At 29.3% G+C, this 21363-nt stretch overlaps 2 protein-coding genes across 10 annotated transcripts in view; one reads left to right on the top strand and one right to left on the bottom strand.

Annotated features, from left to right (window-relative positions):
• The first annotated feature begins 38 nt into the window (after positions 1 to 38).
• LOC149621390 (E3 ubiquitin-protein ligase ZNF598) lies at positions 39 to 7351 on the top strand. The gene is made up of 4 exons (XM_089853799.1): positions 39 to 317; positions 567 to 812; positions 879 to 1090; positions 1839 to 7351. Exons 1-4 carry the CDS (start codon positions 144 to 146, stop codon positions 3703 to 3705), a joined length of 2499 nt encoding a protein of 832 aa, XP_089709925.1. The 5' UTR covers positions 39 to 143; the 3' UTR covers positions 3706 to 7351.
• gw (trinucleotide repeat containing adaptor protein gawky) overlaps positions 5563 to 21363 on the bottom strand; it is a 43752-nt gene continuing 27951 nt past the window's right edge. For all 9 annotated transcript variants that reach the window (XM_089853788.1, XM_089853790.1, XM_089853792.1 and 6 more), the window contains one exon: positions 5563 to 20779. In XM_089853788.1, the coding sequence (XP_089709914.1) occupies positions 20108 to 20779 (672 nt within the window). In that variant the 3' untranslated portion in view covers positions 5563 to 20107. The remainder of the gene's footprint in view (positions 20780 to 21363) is intronic.

Below are 21363 nucleotides of genomic sequence, written 5' to 3'. Positions count from 1 at the left end.
TACTATCCGCTCTAAGCCTAAATTTTCTGCAGACCAGTGAGACCACACTAGTTTCTTTCAAGGCTGTTTCGTACTACGGAAATCGCTGTACAACCTCGTTATAAAAAACAACTAGTTATTACTAACGTTAAATTTAATTTAAAATGGAAGGAAGAAGTTCTCACGATAACGTATGCGTAGTTTGTTTTCGAAATATAAATATTTATGCCGTTGGAAGTTGTGATCATTACGACCGAGTTTGTTTCATATGTTCAGCGAGATTGAGAGTTTTGTGCCAGAAAAATGAATGCCCCATTTGCCGCAAAAATCTACCTAAGGTAATTATACATACACCTTAAATATTTACCATATCATCAGATAAAAAAAAATCACCCCGTTTATATTAATATTATTGATAAAATACAACTGAAAGTAAAACTAACCTAAGTTGGGCCAAATTAAAACGCAATTTATACACATTTTCCCATATATTTATACCGAAATTTCGCGATTTAATTGTTTTAATTAGTGTAATAATTAGTAAAATATGTTGACTTACCTTATTTACTCTTTCTGAACCTTTGAAGGTCATTTTTACACGCCAAAAACAACCCTTTTCGGTACTTTCTCGGCAACCCTACTCTTGTATTGATCACAAACACAATATTAGTTTCGAAGATGAGGATGTTGAGGAGGAATATAGAGTTTTGCAACAACATCAATGCAAACTTTGCCCCCAAATTAATGTTTATCAATCGTTTGGTCACTTGAAAGACCATATGAGAAAAATTCACGAGAAATTTTATTGCGAATTATGCGTAGAACACTTGAAGGTACGCAGAAACAAACTTGGAAATTATACAACTGGCCTAATTTATGTCTAAATTTCATTTTTAAAGCAATTTACTTTTGAAAGAAAGTATTATAATCGTAGAGATTTGGCCCAACATCGTAGAACGGGTGATTCAGATGATACATCTCATAGGGGACATCCACGATGTCAGTTTTGCGATACGCGATATTTGGATAAGGACGAGTTATTTAGACATTTAAGAAGGGATCATTTTTATTGCCATTTTTGCGATTCTGAGGGCAGTTATCAATTTTATGGGTAAATATCTTAATTCTTTTATCTAATCTTAAGTTTTCAGCTTAAAGGAAAAGTTTAGCGAACATTACATATTATACCTTAATTAAAAAACGGCCTTTTTCTAAACATAAAAGGATTCAAATATTAAAAAGAAATTAATTAGCTCGGTCTTAAAAAAAATTGGGACTACTGCGCCATCCGCCATTGCTTTAGTGCAGGCGTCTGCTAGCCAGAACCCCTTACCCTTACAGGATTGGTTGAATTCTCTCAGCCTGTGAGAATTCAACCAATCCAAAAACGGATTTATGGGATAAGAACGTCGGAGTTAGCGAATTCATTCCCCATCCTCGCATACTTTATTGAGAAACTTCGTCTGCTTATATTTTGACTCCACCCACAAATTCTGTATATAGCTACTAATCTAGAGATCGAATTTGTGGGTGGAGTCAAAATATAAGCAGACGAAGTTTCTCAATAAAGTATGCGAGGATGGTACTAGAGGCTAAAGCTACGATCCGACGTTCTTATCCCATAAATCCGTTTTTGACCAATCCCATAGAGGGGTTCGGTTTAGCAGACGCCATTACTAAACCAATGACGGAGGGCGCAGTAGTCCTTGGTTTTTAAGACTAATTAGATGCTAATTATTTTGTAATAATAATAATAATAATAATAATAATAATATTTAATTTCTTTTATATTTACATAAAGGACGTTTTCTAAGGCATAATGTTAACCCGTTCTTTCCCACCTTAAATCATCTTTATAGAGATTACGAACTTCTAAGATCCCATTTTCGCGACGAACACTTTCTATGTCAAGAAGGAAGTTGTATCGATGAAAAATTTACGTCCGCCTTTCGTTCCGAAATGGAACTAAAAATGCACCGCGCCGCGCAACACAGTAGAAATTACCCAAAACAGCAACAGAAACAAGCTCGAACTTTAGAATTAGAATTCACAATCACGCCTAGATCGCAATACGATGATTTTGACGAAGGGAATAGACGAGGGGGTCATAGAAAAGGTCCCAGAGGTGGAGGTGGTGGTGGAGGTGGTAGTGGTATGGGCGGACCTAGAGGACGGTATAGGTACGAAGAGGAACCAACACCGGAAATCCCTGATGAAATTGAACGACAAGTTTCGTACGATATCGATGCAAACAGCGCTGTTGAGTTCCCAACATTGGGAAACGATTCAAACGCGAATCAAACTAGCGCACCAATTAGACGACCACCACCTAGAAATTACCGCGAATTCAACGCCATGGATGAAGAAAGCTTCCCATCCTTAGGTGGAGGCGCAACATCAAGCGGCAATGCTTCGTTACGTTTACAAATATACAACAACCAAGATAAAAATTACGCTAAACCTACCGCGAATCTTTCGATTAAAGTCTCGTCTAACTTAGCCACTAAACCCAAAACGCAATCGCAATCGCAAAACGGTCCTAACGCAGCCTCCGTTTTAGCCTCCACTAAACCTAAACCCAAACCCCAACAATCCGAGATTGCGTCAAGTGGTTGGTATGGTAACAGTTTTGACGCAACTTCGCAAGATTTTCCGACATTAGTTTCGCAACCGACTAAAAAATCTACCTTAAGTTGGATACCAAATACGGGAGCTACTAAACAAACTAATAAAAATAACGTTTGGTTAAAAAATAGTTCGACAAATGAGGTTGTAAAGAAACCACCACCGAAGGATGAGGAATTTACGTTAGTCGTTAACTCAAAAGATAAAAAGAAGAAACAGCAACAAAAAGGGGCGAATAACAGTAATAATAATATTAATATTAAGGCTAAGAGTCCGGAAAAGGAAGTTGTTACCACCACCACAACCGCGTTACCAATAAAAACGAACCCTAAGAAAGAACCCTCACCGGTGAACGATAGGTCAAGCCAAAAACCCGCTAAACCCAGCAACGATACCACCTTGACTAAAATTAAACCAACCTCCATCCCTATCGACGATTTCCCCCCACTTAGCTTCGAACCACCTAAACCTTTAGCACCACCTGGTTTCGGTGGTAACGCGACTCCGACAACAGCCTTAAAGAAAAAACCCTTGAACGAACCCCCTCCTGGTTTTAATCCAGGACCCGCAACGACTAACGGCGGCGTTTTAACATCAAATGGAGCCCTTAAAACGTCATCGGCCAACTTCACCCTTAGTTCTTTAGCTCGCCAATTATCAGTATCTGTATCGACTCGTCCCATTTCTCCACCAGTTACCAACGGAGAATACGTTGAACCCGAAAACTTTCAAAGTCGGAACCGACAATTGATTGATTTAGTTATGAGACTTTTAGAACACGATGACGATAAATTTAGCGAGTTTAAAAAATATTCCGGTGAATTTAGAAAAGGTTTGATACCGGCAAAAGAATATTACGATAAATGCGTTAAGATTTTCGGTGCCGATAAGTTTATCGAGGTGTTAAGCGAATTGTTAGTTTTGTTACCCGATATTCCCAAACAACGGGAGTTGCTCAAGGTTTATAACGAAGTGAATCAGAAAAATAAACCCAGGAATGTTTCGTTTTTAATTTGCGCCACTTGCGAGCAAGTTTTGAGTAACTTGGATTTCAGAACTCATACAATTTGTCACGATAATGTTACATTTTCGACTTCGTAAAAATAAACGGGACCGGACTGTTTTCTAAGTAATTCTAATTTCTGTTAATTTGTACGATGGAAAGTTCCTTGTTAATCATGAATTGTAATTAACTAATAATAAATTTTGATTGGCTATAAATTAAAATTAAAGTAAATTATTTTCAATCAAACCGACGAAAAATTATTCTTATTTCTAAATTTTAAAATCATTCAATCGCCATGCCATGAAGGTAAGGTTAAGGTAATCAAGGGAACTTTCCGTCCTTATTGGAAAAGCCTACTATTTTTACCATAACTAGTATATTTAACTAGTAATTGTAGAAAAAAAAGCCAAATAATAATATAAATGTAAAAAGATATATAACTTTGTGCGAATATTTAGATTTATTTTTAATTGTAATAAATTGTTTATATTAAAAGTGTTACTAAAACTAATGAATGATTGAATGATATCTTGGCGAAAATTTAATAAATGTTTCAAAATTAGACACTGCGTCACTTTCTTCATTTAAAGCTATTGGCCTACATGTAGTTTATACGATAAATTTCCTGTTATGGACTTTTTGCTAATTTGGTTAATTACTGGAGCCAAATATTTAGTATATTTCAAAAGGTGAGAAATAGGACTATGATTCACTCGAAGGATTTCCCTGTATCTCTTATAGAACCAGAGTTAAAAGTTGTGTAAGTATGAGCATGTTAATGCTATGGAGAGGACGTTTATGAACATTTCGCTTAATTGCTCGGGCCCTGATTGTCGTAACCCCAAGTATTTAGTATCGTTGGAAAGGGGAGAAATAGGACTATGATTCACTCGAAGGATTTGCCCGTATCTCTTATAGAACCAGAGTTACAAGTTGTCGTGTAAGTAAGCGCATGCTAATGCTATGGAGCGGACGTTTATGAACATTTTGCTTAATTACTCAGCCCCCGATTGTCGTAATCCCAAGTATTTAGTATCGTTGGAAAGGGGAGAAATAGGACTATGATTCACTCGAAGGATTTACCCGTATCTCTTATAGAACCAGAGTTACAAGTTGTCGTGTAAGTAAGCGCATGTTAATGCTATGGAGCGGACGTTTATGAACATTTTCCTTAATTACTTGGGCACTGATTGTCGTAACTCCAAGTATTTAGTATCGTTGGAAAGGGGAGAAATAGGACTATGATTCACTCGAAGGATTTCCCTGTATCTCTTATAGAACCAGAGTTACAAGTTGTCGTGTAAGTAAGCGCATGTTAATGCTATGGACTCGTATGGAGCGGACGTTTATGAACATTTTTCTTAATTACGCGGCACCTGATTGTTGTAACGCCAAGTATTTAGTATCATTGGAAAGGGGAGAAATAGGACTATGATTCACTCGAAGGATTTCCATGTATCTCTTATAGAACCAGAGTTACAAGGTATCGTGTAAATAAGACCATGTTAATCCTATGGGGAATACGTTAATGAACACTTCGCGTAAGTACACAGGCCCTGATTGTTTTAAGTAACCCCAAGTTTTTAGTATCGTTGGAAAGGGAAGCAATTGCCCAATAATAAGATACACAAAGGCCTTACCTGTACCTCTTATAGAACCGGAGTTATAACGCTTAAAAATGGATACGTCTTGGGTTTGGACGATCACAAGGAAACACTTGTACTTACATGACCAACAGGGAACAGCAGCCTACATAAACCGCACTTTACAATAACATTCCTCGATCCTTACTACCTCCGGCAATCTGAAAAAGAGAAGTACTTCAGTAACTGCCCCCAACACGCTACCAAAGGTTTTCCTTGCACTTCATTGAATTGAATTGAATTCGTTCTCAATCCAAGTAAACCACAGAGAGACATTACGATCAAGAAATAAATAAACACGAGACCAAATTATTATTTGACACATAATACACGAACCTTTAATGCCTGAATGTTTGTTTGTTTTTTTCCTTAACTTTGATACAATTTACAAAAATCGGTACATCACGTATAAAGTGTGTGTTCATCGGGAGAGAGAAGTACACTGCCCACACAAAAAAAAATTGAAACATTCTTTGTGTAATATCTTGTTTGTTTTTTTGTTTCTTAATTAATGACAATAAATCAACATTTCATCATCAATTGTTTTTTTACCAGACGTTTCAGTTTGTTTTTTTCTTTTAAGATTTGTCATAATAAACATAAGCGAAAAACAACGCGCGGCTCCGACTTGTTTTTTGTCTTTTAAACCCTTATTAAAGGCCCCTTTTATATTTGGATTGGTTTAAGATCATGTTTTTTGTTTTTTTTAATTAGTTTTAGGCTAAATTCCATTGCATTTACTTTGAACTTCGGCAAATCACTATAGCCAACCAGAATTAATTCTTTTATACAGTCTTCCGATAATTCACTTATTATTATTATTATTTTGGCCCGTTCCTTAATTAAATTAAATTAAATTAATCCCAATTAAACCCTACAATTGCGCTAACCGATTGATTTGTGGCACTATTTCATTTATTTATTTATTTAAAAATTTTTTGTTTTTCACTTTTGAAAATTAAAACAATTCGAAATTAATTAATTAATTAATTAAAAACAATCAATTAAAATTAAACAAAACACGCCACCCGTTTCTTGTTTTTTATATTGCAAGGTTTAGTTTAGTTTTTGTTTTTTTTTAGTTTGAATTAATTTTTATTCTTAAACGTACTTAGCAACCCTTTTTTTAAAATAATTCAATGGTACAACAATATTATCATCATAATACAAATACTTTTTTGTTTTTCACATTTACGTGTGAATTCACGTAAACCTGACACATTTAATTTAATACACCACCCCTTTAATGTAAATATTTTTTTTTTTTAATTTGCTTAAGCGCTATGCTATGAAAGTTGTTTGGGAAAAAGTTTTTAGGTTTGTTTAGCGCCAGGCTTTTTTTTTTACTAAAAAACAAAAAAAAAACAAAAAAAATTAACATATATACCAAAGTTTAAAATAAAAAAAAAATCTCCAACAATTTTAAACTTCTATTTGTTTGTTTGTTTGTTTGTTTGTTTATAATACGTTCTCTTATACACAACCCATATTAGCACGATTAAACAGGAGAAAAAAAAACAACTTCGTTTTACACTTAATTAACATTAATTTAATTAAAACCCCCGTAGTAATGAATTAAAATTTACATACACAAAAAGGAAAATTTCACCATTTTTTTTTTCATCTTAAAATAAAATTCTTTTTTTTATAATTAAGTTTATAGTTAATTTAATTGTGCCAGAAATATTTTAATTAATACTTCAATTTTTATCATTGTTTCAGTAATATTTATATATATACCACACCAGCCATTATTATTTTATTTTATTTTTTTTTTTGTTGAGCAAACATGATTTGAGTACATTTAATCGTTTTTTCAAATTTAAAATTTTGGGCCGTACTCGAAGAGGTTTTTTATAATTTACACTATGGTATGATTATAACACTTAGGAGGTAATGTTTTTTTTAGTATTTTTTAAGCTATTTTTTTTAGTAGCGTTAGCGCGAAATAATTAAAAACAATTAAAAATTAATTAATTAATTAATTAACTAATAAAACCCCCGACTTTGTTTGTTTGAATTTTCTAAACAATATTATTTTATTTTTTTGTACATTTACAATTTTATTTTCTCTCCGATATTTTTACTTTTGTTTTTTTTTTAAATAAAAAAAAATAAAAAAACAATATTACAATTAAAAATTTTGAGTCAAAAATTTATTAATAAAGAAAGCACCTTTAGAAATAATTAGAATAATTAAGCAATTGCTTTTTTTTATACAAACCAATAACATCAACAAAAATATATAATTTTTTTAATTTAAAGTATTTTTAAAAATTTTAAATAAATTTCTTTTTTTTTCAAAACGTACCAATTGTTTTTTTAAGGCAGTTGTTTAAAAAAAATTATTATAATAAAAATTTTGACTCAAATTTTTTTAATGTAATTACTTGTTTTTCCCGACAAAAAATTTATTTACTACCAGGAAAATTTTATTAATTTTTTTTGCTCGATTTTGTATTTTAAAAATTCTTATATTTTGGTAATCACAGACTATAGAACACTGCGCAGCAAAATATTGATATTTTTTGTTTAATTTTGGCATGGAAATACTATTTCTTATTCATTTTTTTAATATTCATGAACTAATTAACGAATATTCATTTTTGTTTTTAAAAACTACTATTAAAATTACCACTATAGGATTTTTTTTTTGTTTTTTTAACCATATCCAATAATTACTAATTTACTAATCTAGGAAATATATACGACATTGACAGGTACACCTTTATATTGTTTTTTAAATTAAATATTTTCTTTTAGACGATTCGGTATTTTAGTTTTGTTTTTTAATAATAATTTTTTGTTTTTTAACTTTTTCTACATTAAGAAAACGTTTTATCCTTATTTAATTTAATTTCCACCACAAGTTTTGTTTTTGTAATTTGGTCAGAGGCACTAATACTTAACTTAAATTTTATAATTCCAATCAAAATTAAATTTAATTTAATTGGAATTAAGAAAAAGCTGTGAATGTTTGGTTTTTAAAATTAATTTTTGAATTATTTTTTGTTTTTTTTTTCCAGATTTTTCAAAAAAAAAAAAAAAAAAAAAAAAAAGCCAAAAAACTTGTATTTCAATATTGTTTTTAAAAACCAAACTTACCAAGGCGTATGTATAATTGCTTTAGTTAATTTTAGCGTTAATTAAGCCTTTACTGTGATTTTTTTAACTAAAAATTTGGGATAAATTTTGTTTTGTTTTTTTGACTAATTATGTATCATTTCGTGAAATGCTCGTTATCTTTTGTCTTAATTCACATTAAAAAGGCACAGTTATATCTTGGGTAATATTTTTATACGTCTTCAAGTGTATAAAGAGGAGTTTTTTTTTTTTTAGCAGAAAATTTTATCCAATTTCTATATCGATTTTTCGTCGTCGTAATTTTCCTTTATTTTTAATTTTTTTATTTTTATAATATTCCAAATTGATTAAAAAATGTTTATCTTGTTTTTAAAAAGTTCTTTTACGAAAACCTTATTAATTAATTAATTATTTTTCTTAATTTCGGTTATTCGTTTTTTTAAGGCTGTATTTTTTGTTTTTTTTGGTTGTATTATCATATTGTTTTTTAAAATTTAAAAAAACAAAGAAAAAATTAATGTTATTTAAATTGTTTTTTCCATTTAACATAAAAAATTAAATATTTTTGGACAACTTTTGTTATTGTTAATTGCTTCAAATATTTTTTTTTGTTTTTTAGCGTTTTGTGAATAAGAAAAAAATTGTTTTTTAAATTTGTTATTTTCAAATGGAGGGTCCTACTGATATTTTGCGTTTACTTCTTATTTATTTTTTTTTTAAGATTGGCTTTTATATGTTGTGGATTAACACCAACCCACATTTTTTTCAAAATTCCCCTGAACACGCGCCATTTGCAAAATTGTTTTTTAAATCACGTTTATTTAATTTTATATTAAAAATGGAATGAGCTGGTTTTGGTTGGTTTATTTTGCTTAAATTACCTTATTATAATAGATATGGATAGTTTTGTTTTTTTTGTTTTTTACGACAATTTTTTAAACACAGCAAACGGGGGATTTAATCATTATTTTTAAAGGCATTGTTTTCCTTAATTAATTTAACACTCGCATTGGTATTTAATTAATTTGACTAGCCCAAGTTGTAATTTTTTTTTCTTTGAAATGCATAGAATTCATTTTCATTGAACTACCCCCTAAAACACATAGGAACAGTTGGAATTTTTATTTATTTTTTTTTCTTGTTTTTTAATATATTTTTTTGTTTTTTAAAATTTTTTTTTAAGGTTTTTTTTTAATTTTTTTTATATATATACGATAGCTGAATTTAATAATAATGTTTTTGAGATTACTTAAATTGTAAAACCAAATAATTTTCTTTGTTAATTATTAATCGTTAATGACACACAATGCCATTAACTTTGTTTTTTTGGAAAACATTTTTTTTGTATTAATATTTTTTAAAATAAATTTTAGTTGATTATTCCTTTCCTATTTTATCACTTTTAACGAGGGAGCTTTTTTTAATTGTTTTTTTGGGGAGTGTTACGTTATTTGTAGCTAAAAAGTAAACAAAACTTGCAATTTTAAAAAGATCACGCCATTTTTGTTTTTTACTGTAAAATACCAAGTGAGTGATTAAACACTGGTTGTAGCTTGTTTTTAACCACACCTCAAATTGTAACCAGCTGTAGATTAAATTTTTGTTTTTTAAACTAATTTACCATGATAAAGTGTCGGTAAAATTAAGTTTGGTTCAAATGCAGTACAGTACTTGATCAGTTTTAATTTCGGTTAAATTACAGCCACGGTAATTAAAATTAACCCTGAAGTAATTGGTAATTCAGTAATTTCAAAATAATGGTAAGCATGCACAAGCTCGTTAAACCAGTTAATCACTTTTGGTAAATTAAAGAAAATTAATCTTGACTAATTAAATAATATCATGTTGTTTTTAAGGAGTTAGGTTTACGGTTTTGGCACTAAGGAGAGAAGTTTATCTACTTGACGTTAAGTGATATTGTTTTTTTAAATTTGTTTTTCGATTAACACTGAGAGCCTGATTGTCACTTGAAGAAAAAAAAATTGTTTTTTAAATAATAGCCATATTTGTGGGGTAGCCAGAAACTTAATTTAATTTAATTTAAAATAAAAAATAGCATCATTTAACTCAATGTGCGCTTTTTTTTTTTTTACTTATGAGTTATCACAGATTCTATATTATTAGATTATTATTTAAGATTATTAATTGTTTATTAAATTTTAATTTACACTGGCATTGTTTTTTATTTAAGCGTGTCCTTAAGCGAAAAATTTGTGAGCAATAGAATTAGGGGGCTTTTTTTGTTAGTGTGTAAATCGTTTCACCATCCCTTTATTTATATTTTGAACTAAAAAACAAGATTAAAAAAAAACATTTTTTAAGCGACTAGCAAGTCACCCTTAAGTCACTAATACTTTCATTGTGAATTTTGGAACAGAAATATTATAATGATAATAATAATAAAAAACAAAAAAAACAAATTGTTTTTTATAGTTAATGTAATGGGGAGATTTTTTTTGCTTTTTGGAATTTCTATATTTTTCTTACGTTAAAATAAATTTTGTTTTATTTTATAGTTTGGCCCATATTTTAAATGATCGATTTTAAACTAAAAAATCGCGTCCGTTAAATTTAACGGTCATTGTTTTTTAGAGTAATAATTGCATTAAATGACTGAAATTCACGTATGTTTTAAATAAGGCCAATTCTATAAAGAAACAATTAAATTTATAGTACTAGATCCTACCCTTCATTTAAAAAAACAAAAAACAAAAAAACTGTAATCTGGAAGCGATAAAAAACAACTTAGCTGATTACCAAAAACATTAAATAACATTTCGGGGGGGGGGGACGAAATATTATTTAAAAAAAAATGCAAATAATTAATAAAACACTGATTAATTGAATTGAATAATTATGTGGCACATTGAAAGAGAAGACTATACATATATGCATGATTATATAATATCGGTACCCGTTCCCATGAAAAAAAAAAGTTAAAAAACAATGACGTAAATCTACAACCTAACGGTAAAGACAAACACTAAATAAGATACAAACGTACCTTAATATTGACTATATAACGAAATTAGGCTATATGGGAGAAAGATTTGGGGGGTGATAATAACACCAAATGACTAAAATATTGATTGTTAATTTCAATTAAGTCAATAATATATAATATAAAAAACAATTATTTTTTTTTTAGCTAATATATACGATTGACTATTTACTTAATTATAATTCTTAATTTAATTAAAATTTTCTAATAATATCTCATTAATTATCATCCGCAATCAATGTTAACTACCCTGAGCTTCTTAATTACAATTAAAAATATTAACTAAACCACATTAATTAATTGACATTTTGAGGCAAAAATCGTAAATAATAATAATACATAATTGGAACCGAAATTAATTAACATATATATTGATAATATTTACCGTTCACCATTAAACAAATTAATCCTATTAAAATAATTATCATTAAAAAACATTAGAGAACATTGGTCTGATTTTGAGAAAGGGGGGGGGGAGATTCAAAAACAAATTAATTAGAATTATTTCTTTTATTAGTTAATTCGAGCCTGAAAATTAATTTAAATGCTAATTAGTTTAGTTAATTAGTATTTTAATTTCAATTAATTAATTAATTGAGTGAGTTCCAATCTCGTATTATTATTTTGTATCACAAGAGTTTAGCAGGAATAAAAACACAAAAAACAAATTTCTATTTTAATTGTTTTTTAAGGCAATTAAATAATTTTAATAGTTTGTTTTTTAATTTTCAGACTCAATTTAAAACTTCAGGAACAAAGAGAGGTCATTTTTATGCACAGTTACGTTAAGCCACCCACGGGAAGATACGCAATTTACATTAATATCACTTTGAATTAATCAATTAATTTGTTTGTTTTTTAGAAATTAAGGTACACATGTACATTATTTTTTATTTCGGGCTATTTGATAAATATGTTTAATTATCCATTCTATCTTATTGGAAGGCTTATAATATCTCAATATTATAAGTTTAATTTTTCGTTTGTTTTTTACAACATTACTAAGCCTATAAGGGGGAAAAAACAAATTTGAAAAAATTTTTTTTTTCAAACTCTAGCTTTGGCAATCAATGCTTTTTCCTGAGCAATTTTCGAGCTACCATTTTTTCCGGATTTCGACAAACACACCCTCTCTTGTTTTTTGATAATGCATGCGAGATTAAAGCATTAATTAGTAGTATATTGTAATTAAGCGTCATTAATTCGTTAGTACGTCAATTAAAACTAAACTTTCCTCAATATCTGTCTGTTTTTGGTCCACATTTACAACTAAAATTCATTTGTTTTTTAAATTTCCATTTACCGTTTACGAGAAAATTTAATTTACAATTCCTGTATTTCCCCGCTATCATCAAATACAAATTTGTTTTTTACTGATCTAACTTACGCTGACGTTTCCTACTCTGCAGACAAACGAGGGGTTTATGTTCGTATGTTCTAGCACCATTATTATTTACAACTTGAAAAAGAATTAGGCAATAAGACTTAAAAAACAAGCGGGGTGACGGGGATCTTAAGCAACGAGATGTTGTTTTTCATTTCGGTTATGTATACCAACACTTAAAAAATTATTTATTATTATTATTTCTAAATACTATTACGTTAATTTTGTATTGTTTTTTTTTACAAACGGTTTTTGTTATTAATATTGGTTATATGTATTTGTTGTTTTTTAAGGTTTACAAGGATATGAAAACATTGGACGGTCAGATATCTACCGAAATATATCAATTTGTTTTTTAGCGAAAAACATTTTTTTTTATTTATTTAATACACACATACTGCGTTAAGTTTGTTATTTTTTAAAATATCCTCAATTCACGACACTTATAATTGCATTTTTGTGTTTTTTTATATTTTACCCCTTGTTTTTTATAAATAAAACCTTGACGTTTATAATAAATACTTTAAATTGTTTTTTAAAGTATTTAAAGTATTTTATGTTAAATTTTTAAGGCAAAAGGTTCGGGTTCAATTCAAACCTCTTGTGGTTCGAATGTGGTGGTCAAAATGTCCATTATTTTTATGTCACGCAATTTGGGTTTAATTATCTTGTTTTTTAACTCTTTTGGGGAATAAATAATTATTCCATACTGACCGTACTTTGAATTCTAGTTCCTCAAACCTTAAAAAGTACGTTAATCATCAAATGCTTTGTTTTTTAGATTAGATTATTATTATTATTATGTTATTTCATCCCAACATGTGATTAATATCGTGTTTTTTATACGTCAACAATTTGTAGTAATTTGTTTTTTATTTTGTTCACCATTAATTCATTAATTGAGCCATGTTTAATCATAATTAAAACGCATTAAACTAAATTTAATTTAATTATATATGGAACTTTTATAGTAATAATTTGACTTTGGTAATATTTAATGCATAGTTTTCATACGCAGGACCTTTAAAATTGTTTTTATGGAAGAAATACTCCTGGGGTTTTTGTTTTTTTATTGTTTTTTACGGAACTTGTGTCAATTTTAACTTTAAAAAAACCAAATTCTGATAGCAGTATCTAATTTCTGACTAGCACCTAAGGTGTGTTTCATAATCTAGAATGCTTAAATGCTTTTTTGTATTTTTGTTTTTTATGAAGTACTGTTTGAAATTTTGATATGTTATTTTACAGTGTCATATTCCAGGTGGGTTTTTGAAAAGAGGTTTTGGCAAATAACAACGATATAAGGTACCAATTAACCAAATGCAATTTATTTCAGAATGTATCGTCGTACCCCCATTTTGTTTTTTGTGAAAAACAACTTGTTTTTTGTGAAAAATAACTTGTTTTTTGTGAAAAACAACTTGTTTTTCGAATAAAGAAATAAGAAAAAACAAATTATTTTTTTTAGATAAAGGAATAGGAAAAAACTATGTTTTTCTGGCAACATTATAACATACACATTATATGGTAATAATTGCACTAGGGTTTTAATTATTTTTATAGTTTTGTTTTTGTACTACTCGCATTAAAATTATTCTACACACTTAAAAATCTACGAAAGCTCGACAAACTTTAATATTGTTTTTTAGGGCAAGTTATTCACTTTGTTTTTCTATTTTAGGCAGTGGGGGAATAAGTGTTTTTGCCGTAAGTTCCGTAAATACCAAGTTTGCACTAGTCGCAATAGTTCTACTATATTTTTTAGACACTTGCTAAAATTGTTAATGCAAAAAACAAGAAAAAAAATTGGTCTGTACTCTAGTAGCGACTTGTTGGTCATCTAGATGTAGCTAAAATCTGTCTAGGTCAAATAACAAAAGCTTTGTTGTTTTTTATTCACGACAGAAGTGCAATTGGTTTCCCAGAAATTTACGGTAATTTTAAAAAACAAGATTAGAAGTAACCAATAATAAAAAAAACAACTTTTTCGATGTTATTTTAAAAAAAAGGGGAGTTTAGGATTCATCTAAAACGAAAAAAAGTAATAATAATAGTAAATTGAAATCACCAGGAATCCAGGATTTTAATTAAAATAAAATGTAAAAACTAAATTAAATTTAAAAAAACAAAAAAACAAAAAAAAACACCATTGTTGTACCCATTTTGGTTTCACTAGAGCAGGCCGGCCAAATTAGTAGTCATTCTAAGATAATCTCTTTATAATCATTAACCATTCACTTAAACTAGTTTCTAAAATTAATTAATAATAAGGAACCCTTAATTAATAGGACGATAATTAAAGAAAATTAAACTAGAGCTATAAACACGCTTAATTAACTAATTAATTAAATGGAATGACTTAATTATAAAATGAAGAAGAAATTAAGATGTAAACAAACAAACATTTAGCTAAATTAACATTTAAAAAAAATTCCCCTAATCTAATTAATTACAATACTTTGGCAAAATAGCGCAATTTTTTTTTTGTATTTTTAGTTGTTTTTTTAGGCAACGGAAATATAGTTAATATACCCCAAAAAGAATGTAATTCGAAGACAACTTTAAAAATACTACCATAGAAGAAATAAGCACCGTTAAATGAGGGATTTGCTGTTTTTTTATAGTTTGTTTGTTTTTTAGCGAGATAAACTTAAAAAACAAAAAAAAAATTATATACAACCCTAAAAAAAAACTATGCACGTAAAAATAATTAAATCACAAACACCTTTTGTTTTTTACCCGAGATTGATTACTTATAATTATAGCACTTTTGTTGTCATTTTAGGGTTAATTAAGGTGTGTCATTAATTTTAATTACTTTCAGTTCAACATTAATTAACTACTTAACCTTTATCATATCAAATTAACTTAACCCATTCCTTTATAAGTGTCCATTTTGCTAGGCACATTGTTGTATTTTGTCTTGTTTGTTTTTGTTTTTTCGAAAGCATTAGCGGTGGGTTTTTATTTTTAAATATTTAATTGTTTTTTTGTTGTTTTTTCGCCCGGAAATTTGTTTTTTTCGGTGTATTTAATTGTTTTTTAAGGTTTTGTCAGGAAAAAATCTACAGCAGCTCCATTTCTGAAAAATTGGGATTAGGAGCTTGAATTGTTTTTTATTTGTTTTTTTTGGGAGTTTTGTTTTTTTTAAAAATAGTTGATCTGTTTTTGTCATTTAATGAAAAAACTAATATTTTTTCTCAATGCAAAAACTATTAAGTGACTTTTTTCGATAAGGTTTCCTATACATTTAAGGACTTTGTTTTTTAGCGATTACACCTACTTGTTTTTTGGCAGATTATAAGATAACTTTGGAAAGAACATTGGCTTTATATTTTTCGTTTCGATTTTGGTATTTATTGAAAAACAGCTCAAGACTAAATTAGGTTTAATTAGACCTAATTAACTAAAAAACAAAAAAAAAAATAATAGTATGATATTTTGGCGAATCCCGAAAGATTTAAATTTTGTTTTTTATAAGCGATTAAAATAATTCCAGCTTAAGCGTTAAATGTACAGAAGGATCAAGGAACATTTTAATTAAATTTCCATTAAAAAAAATTAATATAACTTTTCCATTAAAAAAACAACTTTAAAAATAAAACCCGCGTTACGTTGTTTTTCTTTGTTTTTCATATTAATAGCATCATATCACAAGTCTCATAAAATTCCTTGAACCATCCCTTTTAAAAACAGTCTTGCACAATATCCGTCCGTTTTATTTTAATTAAAATTAAAATTTGAGTACATTTTAATTAATTAATTTATTCATTAATTGAACTTGGTGCAAAATTATTTTGTTTTTCATTTAACAAACCCCCGCCCGGCAAAATAACATAAAAAACAATTGGAATATATAAAAAAAACAAAATTTACGGCAGAAACATATCAGACTATTGGTAGATATATCACGCATTTCGCTTACAAATTATTAAATTAAGAAAAAAACAAAGGGAGGGGGGGGAAACACATTAACAAATTTAAGCATTAACTAGTTTATTTTTCATGTTTTGTTTTTTTGGAAGAAATACTTAATGTTTATGTAAGGTAGTATATTCATCTAGGAAGTGTGGGTTGTTTGTATTTTGTGAGAAAATGAGAGATGACGAGAAACTCAAGCCCCAAAAAAAAAACACAAAAGACTTAAGGGGGACAAGTGTTGTTTTTTGACATGTTTGTGTTTTAACAGCACACATAATTACTTAATAAAAAAACAAATGATGATAACGACTTCATTGACGTTTTGTCCCACGTAGGCTTGTCTTGTTTTTTTCGTTAAATCGTTGACTTCTTCAAAAATCCTTTTAAATTTTCTAGGGGTTTAGTTTTTTGGCTATAGAGACTTCAAACTCCATTTTTGTTTAATATTTTTTTTGTTTGTTTTTTAAGTTTTTTATATTTTTTTTTTAAGTTTTTTTTTTAATATTTTTTTTTGTTTTTCACATTGACTAAATGACAAGATCTGTATTTTATATATATATAATACACGCTACCACAAAAACATTGATATGGCGATTATAATATTTATATTTTGTTTGTTTTTTTCTTCAATGTATTAAGGCTCGTTAATAATTTTTTTTTTTAATTATTTTTTCTGGCACTTTAAAATACTGCACACTTCGCGATTTATTTATTTATTTGTTAGTTTGTTTGTTTGTTTGAAATACTATATTTGATTATTATTTATTTTTTCGAATCCCCTTTATAATATAATCTGTTTTTTTACGATTTGTCTTTACGATTTTGTTTTTTTATAGTTTCTTTTTATAAACAACCACGTTATGAGCATATTTGTTTGTTTGTATTGTTTTCTCAAGGGAGGTTTTTTGAAATTAAAAATTTCTTCACATTATCAAAGTTTGTTTTTTATAATAATGTTTATTAAATGACCGTAAATTTTAACGGTACTTGTTTTTTGTTACCGTTAGCTTTCTGCTGCTCTGCTCCGGACCCATTTAAACGGCTGTAAATTTTTAAGCGTTATTATTAAACCGTAAAGAGGCTATGATTTGTTGTTTTTTATGTGTAAAAAATATCACACAGACGTTATATTTAACTTAGGGGATTGTTTTTCGATAGTAGTTAATGGTTAATTCAAATTTTAAATAATTATAACCCGCTTCAAATTGTTTTTTAATCTTTTCTTTTTCCATAACATTTTGACTTGGTTTGTTTGTTTTTTTACGTCACTTGTATTGTTTTTTTAATTTTTTTTGGATCTAAATTAAGGTATTTGTTTTTTGGGGTTATAATACCTTAAGATAGAATTTTTTTTATTTTTTTCAATTTTTTTTTTAAATTTTTAATTTTAATTTAATTTTTTGTTTTTTAAATGTAATGGAAGTAATAACATCGTTTTCGTAAAAACAGTAACAACTGTTCGAAGGAGGAGGGGGTTTTTTGTTTTTTTAAATGTCTTATATACTCATAATATCACAATATTTCCACGATCAAATTTTCTGCGAAAATTATCACGCGAAATAAATTGGCTGTGCTAAATAAATTTTTATTATCTTTGGATTTGTTTTTTTGTTGGTTTGTTTTTTGTTTTGTTTGTTTATAGGCATACGTGATAAATTTTCATAGTCTTGTTTTTTGCACAAATACGGAATATTTTTCTCTGTCGCGTAGTACGAAAAACAAAGTGTTCATGTCACAAATATTCTTACTTTTTTTTGTATTTTTGTTTTTAAAAATAACAAGATAAACGTAAAAACAGTAATTTCACTATCACTGGTTAACTTCTGGCAGATAATATTTAAGACTTGTTTTATTTTTCACTATTTGTTTTTTTAGTCGGAGATAAGATCGTCCTACTTTCGATGAAATGGATATCGTAACGTGTATTTGTTTTTTATGTTGTTTTTTCGATTCGCAGCAAAACGTTGAACGATGTTTGTTTTTCTTTTAAGGTTCGTTTGTTTTTTATCAAAGTAGGCGTACGTTTTTCGGGAAAATTAAACTGAAGAAAGAAAAACAATAAAAAAACAAAACGCGAGCCCTTTTCTTGCGTTTCTTGAAAATAGGGTTTGGCTACGTTGTTTTTTTTACAAGATTTGTTATATTTTCCTTTTTTTACGATAAAATAGTTCAATATATCCACGGATTTGTACGGAAAGGTAGGCGAAACCGTAGTTAATATAACAAATATATTTTATTTTTACCCCTATCGTATATATTGTTTTTTAGACGCGAATATCGAAATCGTCCGTTATTTTTGTTTTTTAAGTGACTCAAAAGTGGTATATATTCGCGGGGGTAACACCAGGAAAATACAATATTTGTTTTTTTCTTTCTTTCTTATAAAGCATGACGGGGTTTTATAATTTTGTTTTTAATAATTATTTTTTGTTATTAAAAACTGGAGGAAGCTCAAAACCCTGATTAGCGTTATTTATTAAGACGAATTTTCCCTTTTCGGCGGGAAAAAACAGACCGCGAAAAAACATCGCGGCGACAAATAGTTTGTTTCTTGGACGTTTTTGTATTGTTTTTTATCATATATTGTACAATCAATAAATTGTAACGCAAAAAACAAAGTCGGGAACAGTATTGAGAGGCTGATGTCCCGTTCTCTTGTGTTTTTTTTTATAGTTGAGTAAAAACCCGCCGGTTGTTTTTTTGTATTTCGCACGGGGTAATAGTGAAATCTTCGTCGAAAGTATTGTTTTTAACACTTTAAAGTTTGTTTTTTCCTTCTCAAAGTTAATTAAAAAATAAAACCAGACCCAAAAAAAAATCTCATGGCAAATTTGTATTTTTGTTTTTTTATAATTATCGCAACAACATCTGGTAATATTTTTTTTATAGTATATCTCTACGTACCACTTTTTGCTTTAATAATTAAATTTGTTTTTTATACGCACCATTTTTGTATCACACCCGTCCAATGGGTAGTGTTCATTATATATTTGTAGTAGGATATTGGGGGGATGTTTGTTTTTTGAGAGAGAGAGTTGAGAAGAAGAGATAGGTGGGTGTGTGGGGGGAGTTGTTGTTTTTTTTGTTTTTTACGAGAAAAAAATTGTTTTTGTGTAGATTGGATTAAGAGCAGTTTGTTTTTTAAGAGAGGAAGAGGGTTTGTTTTTATAATGACCGATAAATTCGGGGATTAAAAAAAATCACGATTGTTAATTAAATATCTTAAATGAAAAAAAAAAAATTAAATTTATCTCACTCAAAAAAATTCTTAAAAACAAAAAAACAAAAAATCTTTTTTTTTGGTTAAATTGATTTAATTTTAATGAAGGGAATGATTTCATTATTTTTGTTTTTTACCTTTAAATATTTTTTTTTCCTTGGCGTAAATAAACAAACCTACTACATCTTGGCGTTTTTGTTTTTTTTAAATAAATTTTTATTTTTTGTTTTTTGTTATTTGTTTTTTAGTTAGACTCTCCGCCTAACAAATCTTCAGGCAAAAATGAGTTGAGCGAGCTAGGGGATCCCTGGTCATGATGCTCCAAAAGGCTAGCGCCCGAGGTACCCCATAAACTATTGGCAGACCCGGGATAAGACCACAAATGATTGCTTTGCAACGGAGCTTGTCGGGAGGAATTCCAAACGGGCTGCTTATTATCCACCATTTTGCCGGCACCAACAGGCGTGTTACCTTGATTACCGAATTGGTAAGAGGCGTTTGAGGCATTACCTCCTCTGAATCCGGGAGTTACGGCTTGATTACCAACGACCGCCGAAGAGGCGGAGGAAGTCGATTGGCTTTGGGAATTGGGCCAGCCACTACCGGTTACTGGCGAAGTAACGACACCCTGATTGGTGGACAAACCGGAGGCGCCACCTTGACCACCACCACCACCGTTAGGTCCTCCTCCGTTGGCAACTTGCAAATATTGAGCCACCTCCGATTCGGTGGGAACGTCGACCATAATGGTAGTGTTGCCCAAAACGCAATTATTGAGCGCCAGCTGAGCTTTGCTCGCTTCTTCTCGGGACGAATATCGGACTAAAGCTATACCGTGACCTTGGTTAAGGAACAAATGGAAAAGCTGCAAAGGCCCGTGTTGAACGCACAAAGTCTTCAAAGTCGAACCGTCGATCTGAATTGATTCCGAGTGTCGAATATTGTAATTTTAAAACTTTCTCTAAACCAAAAACTCTACTAGCAGGGCCCCAAGCCGAATTAGCCTTATTCCTGATCAGCGCCACTTACCCATAGCGGCGACTTTGAGAACTACTGTAAGCGGTAAGCCAATCAGATGTCGCTAAAATCTGGTGACGTCACTGACTGGCACTCTCGGGTCTTACCAAAAATGACGTCACCAGATTTTAGCGACATCTGATTGGCTTGCCGCTTACTGTAGTTCTCAAAGTCACCGCTATGGGTAAGTGGCGCTGATCAGGAATAAGGCTAATTTCGAAAATATTTATAGGAACTATGGGTAGTTTTCCAGAATTATAGGATTATATAGGACACTATCTTGCAAACCACAACTAACAGATTTCCTATTAGCTGCCCACGCGCATTGAACGTTCACAGTTCTCAGAACCATAATATAACAAGGCATTTTTAACTAGTTAAGGACATTAGTCCTGGTTTAACCAATGGCATGCTTTAATTAAAATTCGCGTAAATTTCAAAATTATAGGATTTTTGACGACTTTTGTAGAATATATAGAATTT

The sequence above is a fragment of the Phalangium opilio genome, unplaced genomic scaffold, assembly GCF_054372755.1.
Source record: "Phalangium opilio isolate 3A_F unplaced genomic scaffold, DU_Popi_V2 ptg000206l_1, whole genome shotgun sequence".
In the NCBI taxonomy this organism is placed as follows: Eukaryota; Metazoa; Arthropoda; class Arachnida; order Opiliones; family Phalangiidae; genus Phalangium; species Phalangium opilio.
The sequence above is the reverse complement of the archived record's forward strand: the minus strand, read 5'-3'. Positions and strand labels throughout refer to the sequence as shown.

Excerpts from the sequence above, each read along its gene's own strand:
- LOC149621390 (XM_089853799.1), top strand. The coding sequence starts at position 144 with ATGGAAGGAAGAAGTTCTCACGATAACGTATGCGTAGTTTGTTTTCGA. Across the intron at positions 813-878 it reads TATGCGTAGAACACTTGAAG|CAATTTACTTTTGAAAGAAA; the intron begins GTACGCAGAAAC and ends TCATTTTTAAAG. Across the intron at positions 1,091-1,838 it reads GGCAGTTATCAATTTTATGG|AGATTACGAACTTCTAAGAT; the intron begins GTAAATATCTTA and ends TCATCTTTATAG.